This window comes from Mobula hypostoma, chromosome 2 (genome assembly GCF_963921235.1).
Source record: "Mobula hypostoma chromosome 2, sMobHyp1.1, whole genome shotgun sequence".
Classification (NCBI taxonomy): Eukaryota; Metazoa; Chordata; class Chondrichthyes; order Myliobatiformes; family Myliobatidae; genus Mobula; species Mobula hypostoma.
In genome coordinates, this window is record NC_086098.1 from 208,493,033 (window position 1) to 208,500,271 (window position 7,239).

The following is a 7,239-nucleotide window of genomic DNA, read 5'->3' on the forward strand; positions in this document are numbered from 1 at the left end:
CCGTAACAATGAAAAAGATGCTGAGCTCAGCACAGCACAGCAAGGCCCTACCTCAGGTACCAGTATTTGGTACTCCAATTGAATGGCCATTCTTTGCATGAGGGACTGAACACTGACTAAGGCTGGTTCTGTTCTTCCATTCAACTTCTCATAGAGCTCTAACATTGATTGTGTATGAGAAATCTGGTTGCCATTTTCCCATATCACCACCCCAGTATTCCCCACCCCTTCCACACAGCCCAAATATTAATCTATAGAGCACAATTGGGTTTGAAACAAACAGTGAAGATACATGATAAAGAAAGCTGTGCAGAGGGAAACATTTAATGACAAAAAATTAATAGATTTAGTGAAGTGTCAAATTCATTGCAAGTGTATTTCAATACAAACAAATAAACTCATCCCCATTGAATCGAGAACAGTTAGAAGAAATGTACTAATGTACTTATAAATTGGTGAAACTAGGAAGGGCTGACCAAGAGAGTCACGAAAAGTGCTTAGTTCATTAAAATATCATGGAAAAGTACAAAAACATGTTGGATTTATACTCAATTATTGAGATACAGTCCAGAATGGGCCCTTCTGGCCCTTCGAGCTGTACTGAGCAGCAATCCCAGATTTAGCCCTAGTTTAATCACAGGGCAACTTAAATCAATTACTGGTAAACTACCAAAAAGTACATCTTTGGACTCTGGGAGGAAACTAGAGCAACCGGAGGAAACCCATGCGGTCACACAGAGGACGTACAGAGGCGGCAGGAACTGAACCGTCACTGATACTGTAAAACTTTGTACCATTGTACTAACCACCTAACCACTACACCAGCATACTGCCCAGGTGTGTATATGTATATAGAGAGAGGGGAGAGTGTGGGTGTAAGAGAGAGAGAGAGAGAAGGAGAGAGAGAGAGAGAGAGAGAGGAGGGGGGGAGTGTGTGTGTGTGTGAGAGAGAGAGAGAGAGAGAGAGAGGGAGAGGATTAGATTTCAAAACTATACAAATCTCCTTGTTAGGCTACAGTACAATACTGCACACAGTTCTTGGCCTCACACCACAAAACAGCATAATGGCCTTGAAGGAAGTATACCATAGCTTTATACCTGAGACCAAAAGACCATGAGGAAAGATTCCACGAATTAGGAATGAGTTTTCTGGAATTTAAGAAGCTGTGTAGTGAATTCATTAAAATTTTTCCAAGATACTGTACGAAAGAGAACCAATACTATTGGTAGACAGAAACTACTTTCGTTGATTGAGGAGTTGAGGAAAAGGGATTGTGGGCTGAAAATTAAAGTGAAAATCAAGAAGTTGATCCTGAAATGCACTTAAAAGTTTAGAACTTCCTTCCACAATTATACTATGTTAATTTAAATCTGATAACAGGTTTAGTTTAGATACGAAGTGAAAATAGTCATGTGAAGTTAAAGGTGAACCTTGATGGCAAAAGATGAGTCTCGATGGCATGTATTGTGCTGGTGCGCTAGGAGGTTGACCTTCGACGGCTGATTCTATCCTAGACTAAATACTGAAAATAATTTTGTTAACAAATGCAAAATACACAATTACCTTGGTCTTTTCAGTGTTATCAATTTTATTTTTGGAAACTACTTCGACCATAAATCGGCAAAAATGAGGGGGAAATCATTAAACATTTCCCTTTTAACTATTGTAACCCAAGACGATGTCTGAAAAAAATGTTGTTGCTCAATATGAATGTTATTCTAACCACAGAATTTTAAAAAATCGATGCGTTGCTCCATATTAAAGTGCTAATATTGCCCGCTTTCCAAATATGGGCAACATGCCTCGAAAGTGTCGCCGAAGGTGTCTGCAGACGCATGCCTTTTAAACATGTTTTGCTTTATGCTACCATAGCGTCAAACTCTGTCATTAGCCGAATGGAAAACAAAGAGCTTCTCTAATATTTTTGCGTTGCTGATTCGATGAATCAGTGCGCAATCTCTTCAACCATCTGCCCCGTAGGCAGGGACTTCCTCTGCACTTGTATCGACTCCCGTCCAAGAGCCCCCGACTCGGAATACTTTTCGCAGTCTGCACCTGTACTGAGACGCCTGCCCTACCTGCCCTCACACCTGAATGACATCAACAGCGGAACGCCAGGCAGGTGCATCCTGTCCTGACACGTGGCTCGAAGCCTGAGGGGACAATGTCTGAGGAAATCTGAGTCACAAGCCAATGTTTTGTTTGCATGGATTTTGTTCTACGTGCCAGTGACTCCAAATAAGAATCAAGCTGTCTTTAAACAAGCAAGATGTGACTTGCATGGCATCCGTGGTATTGCGCGCATTTTGCTATTAGCACGCTGCAAATCGACAAGACTTTAGTTTGAACGACAAATGCACTGTCTTGAGTTCAGAATTCCGATTCCATGTTTTCAGGAAAGTGACTCCTTAAATTTTACAACGTATCACGTGAAATAAACTTCAGCGTTAGACTTTCGCGAACGGGGGCTTCATCCCAACAGATCAGCCTTAAAATAAAGAAAGGTCTTTCATCTATCACTTTATATTAACTGTGATAAAGTTTGGAACTCTGTTTCCAACCGTTAAACATTAAGTAGTCGCAACATCTATCGAGTGTTTGAGATGCGTTTCAAAACGGAATAACCAACAAGTACCTGAGAATATTATATTTAACAGGGGATGTTTATTTCTATTTGTATTCGAGTGAAGCCCAGTTACGCATCAGGATTCGCACTTGAGTTCTCTTCCTGCAAGAAGTGTCCTGTCTAACATAGGCGTCTTGTCTTTAGATCTGTAACTTTGTACAGCTGCCAGATGGAGGGAGGGGTGGAGGCGCAGTTACCCAACTCTCGGTGGAGTACCAGCGCTTAGTTTGTACGGGACGCGAAGGCACCATTCTCAGCCCGACGAGTTAATGGCGCTAGAATGAAGAGTATATTTGACAAAACTGACAAGATACACAGAACTGCAGTTCCGCTCCAAACTCAACAATTAGCCCAAGGCAGAAGGGTGGTTAATCCGCGGACCGATTTAAAGACAGACCACTTATCTCTTAACTCATTAAACGCTCCAAGGCTTAAATGGAAGAGATCCCTCAAAAATGTTTTTAAAGTATTTGCAGCTATTCTTTGCATCATTTGCTCCTATACAGGATCTATAAAGATGCACTTCACTTTTATTGAGTCTTACTGAAGTGCTTATCTGTAATACATTGTGGTGTGAGCAGCAATTTGAAACTCATTTACTCCTAAGCGGCTGTGAACCGTTGCCCTGGCGCACAACAATGGACTTCGATCGGTCTTTCTCGGGCAGTCTGTATAGTGAGATCCTCAGGTTTTAGAGCTTTGTACAGACACCTGTTGGAAGCAAATTCTGACGCCGAAGCCCCTCCTCGTCTCTCGCTTCCCCCTGGTGCCTCTATCCTATTGGACAGCAGTGGGACAAATGTGTGTTCTCTCTCCTCCTCCAACAGGCTCCAGAACCCAATATTTACACCAGTTCGCGCACATTTTCCACAAGTGAACTCACTGCATTAAAAGGGAGGACGTTGTAGTTTCCGTCAAGGCAGTCGTTGTTTAAACTGGACTTGGGAGTCTACAGGCAGCCCGCAATCTCAAGATGCCTAGGTCTTTTCTTATTAAGAAGCATTTCTCAACCAGTAAGAAACCCAATTACGGTGAACTGGACAGTCAAACAGGTAAGGGAAGACGCTACCCAGTATTAAGGGTGTCCATGACTGACGAGATAGGAAGGATAATTATCAAAGTCAGGATTAGTAAAAAAAAATCGCTTAAGATTTGGCTTGAGGGCGTTGGGTAGCATCAATACTATTTGCACGTGTTTGCGGTTTCCGATAAATTAAGCGGTATTTTTGCTGGTGGCATGTACGGGATAAATGTAGGACAGAAATTAGATTAACTGATGTGTGATGGCTTTTCTATGAACGGCCCTGAAATGTTTATGGATATTTCGCTCTGTCTTTCAGTGATCATCTCCCCGTTTCTTTATGAGAAGTACCCTGTCCCCGCCATCCCTCAGCCTGAAATCCTCAGCTCGGCCGCCTATTACCCCACCATCGTCTGGGACACAGGGTTGATCTCGAGCTTCTGTTCGGCTGATATCGAAGCCAACCTTTCAAGCAAGAAAATCGATTCGCCAACAGCGGACAACGTGAAACGACGCAAATCTCACGATCTCGCATCCTTATCGAGCGAGGAAGAGGACGGGAAGACATCGGACCCTCCCAGTCCCGACTCCTCGGCGACAGAAGCAGAGAAATTTCAGTGCAATCAGTGCACCAAGTCCTACTCCACTTTTGCCGGACTGTCCAAGCACAAACAGCTACACTGCGAGGTCCAGGCCAGGAAATCCTTTAACTGCAAGTACTGTGAGAAGGAGTATGTGAGTTTGGGAGCCCTGAAGATGCACATCAGGAGCCACACGCTTCCGTGTGTTTGCAAAATATGTGGCAAAGCTTTCTCCAGACCCTGGCTGCTTCAGGGGCACATCCGCACACACACTGGTGAGTAGAGGAACCTTCCCTGTTCATAGACTTTTAATCCGTGGGTCTGCAGTCCAAGTGGAATTTTCTAAATCCTGCTCCTCCTAGTATCGCGTAGACTCGCTTACTCGATATTAGACCACGTTACAGTTGAAATATGTGTTAGCCTTGTCTTCTAAAGTCCCATTCCGGGATATTTACCGCCGTTATAAAGAAATGTACGGTTATGCGCATGGGGGCCGGAAAATCTGCCCACAGTTCCCAATTTTAACATGCAGTTGAGAGAATATTTACCATTCCTACTTTACTTTTGTTCTACATAGTCGTTCTAATACGTGAAGGTAACTCGCTCTTCCTGAATGTTTATGTGCATAACATTTATCACATTCTGATATACAAGTTATTCTCTATTGAATCAGTACAAAAGGGACGCATGGTGCAATAAAGCCACCTTTCAGCCAAAACATTGTTGGTGGCTTTCCAGACTGCGTTTTTGTTCCGTACATTGTCTCCACCAGCTAAAAGAGGATGTTCTTAGTGGGAAACAAAAAGACCCTGTTGTGATTCTTCGTTTCACCACTATTGCATTTACTTCTTTCTGAGTGGTGGTGTTGTCCTGCGAAGGGCCATGTATGTGAATGACTGACAGACATGGGGCAGGTGCATTGATGTAGCAGTGCAATTTGTACAGTGCACCTGTTACAGTGCACTGCAGGCACAGCTATAGGCTCCAGCTGTCACCTTTTGGACCATCAGTTTTAAATACAAGAATTATCACTTTTCACAATGCAGCCTCTCCAGATCTATTTATCAGCCTTTGGCATGGGTTAGTTCTGACTTTGTTGTTGATTTCACACCTTCTTAAGTAACGCAAGTGCTCTCAAAGGAATTAATTAAAATTTTTAAAAAAAATTTTTGATTGTAAATTGTTTCTTAATCACAGTTGCTTTAGAAATCGATTTCTTAAAATTTAGCTGCAACATTTTCACCTTCACCTGTGGTTGGACCTTAGACTTCCTATGTGCAGCAGACTCAATATTGTTTTATTTGATAGCTGGTTCACCAATGTGCTGTTAAATTCTCTTTGCAAAACCATCTAGTATTTCACACAATCTAGCACATACTGAGAACAGGGCACTTTAAATCCCTGTTCTGTGTTTTTTAACAGTGTGAATATATTCCACTATCTACTTCTTCTCTTTAACTTTGTGGCTGCACTGATCACATAGGATTTAACAGCATTTCAAAGCTTAATTGATTTGTTTTAACTTGTTTCGACTTTCAGCCTTTTCCATTTGAATAAAAAACTTAATTATAATCAGTAAATAGAGCTAAGATGTAATTAAAGTAAATGAGTCTTTACCGTATGTTGTTATAAGAGACACTTGAAAGCACTAATTTCCTATGAAAATTCACCCAGATTTTTCTCCTCTGCTCTTTTAGGAGAGAAGCCTTTTTCCTGCCCTCATTGCAACAGAGCATTTGCAGATCGATCCAACCTCAGAGCCCATCTTCAGACTCATTCTGATGTGAAAAAGTACCAGTGCAAAAACTGCTCCAAGACTTTCTCCAGAATGTCTCTTCTTCACAAACACGAAGAAACAGGATGCTGTGCAGCTCGCTGAGAAAGATGGTCATTTAACTTCTGTGTGCATTTCAGCCCATTGGTACAGACTGAATCTTCTTATGTTGGACTAATGCTGGTTTTTATTTATTTTGTGATTAGAACCTGAATATTAACATTCCACTTTTGTAAATCGCAGCTACCACCTTTTTTGGAGGGAGGACAGAACAAACTGGCTAAGGTGTCTCAAAATCATTTCAGTGTTTGATTCAGTATAAACCACCAAACAGGGAGATTTTTTTTATGGTGTAACTATGCAATAAAATGGTAAATGAGGGCTGCTGACATAAAATGTTCTCAGTGGAACAATGAAGCCCTGCAATGTGTAAAGATTTGTGCAATGGGTTTAACAGACATGGCTTGCTATTTGAAACAAAATTCCTGTTTACAGGCAAGCTGTGTGCTGAAGCACCTGTTAATATGAACCTTAACAACTGCTTTTCAGTGGAAGTGTAACTAATGGTAAGCAGTTGTCACATGCTACAATGCAGGGCTTAGATAAATGCCTGACTATTGACAGGTGTGTGCCAAAAGACTTTTTATGGCTATTGACAGGTGCCTGGTGAATGCATCTTTTTCTATACAGTGTACACAATCATCACAATATATATTTGTTTACATTACAAGGGTACACTGGTAATGCTCTTTGTATACTGTAATTTTTTACGTGACAGTTTTGTATTGCTAAGACTTTAACATGTACATTATATAAAGAATATGTAATAAAAATTTTTACATTCAATGGACTGTGAAATAATTCCTTGCCTGTAAAAAAAATATGAATCAACTATGTTAACTTTTTTGATAGTACCACAGTCAAGCTAGAATCAAATTAATTTTTTCTAATTTAATTTTTAGCAACTAATACTATCATTATATTTCAGTGCTGTGCTGTTGAGTTTACTGCATTGATGATTAGAAAATCCAATATAGCTGCTAAGAAGATTGCAGTGACTAATTTCAATAGTTCCCATTGGAAAAGATTGAAGGGAATTTTTAAAAAAATCACTTTCTATTCTTCCCTATCTTCACTCTCCTCCTTCTCCAGCCCCAGAAGTAGCTCTGTCTTTAGTATCCTCTCTTTCCTCAGTCACAGAATAGCTGCATTGTATACCACCTTCCCTCAGGAATT

General features: G+C 41.0%; 1 protein-coding gene across 1 annotated transcript; it reads left to right on the top strand.

The window, feature by feature from the left end:
- The first annotated feature begins 2,905 nt into the window (after positions 1-2,905).
- LOC134336693 (protein snail homolog Sna-like) lies at positions 2,906-6,840 on the top strand. The gene is made up of 3 exons (XM_063031071.1): positions 2,906-3,679; positions 3,968-4,504; positions 5,927-6,840. Exons 1-3 carry the CDS (start codon positions 3,601-3,603, stop codon positions 6,106-6,108), a joined length of 798 nt encoding a protein of 265 aa, XP_062887141.1. The 5' UTR covers positions 2,906-3,600; the 3' UTR covers positions 6,109-6,840.
- The last annotated feature ends 399 nt before the right edge of the window (positions 6,841-7,239 follow it).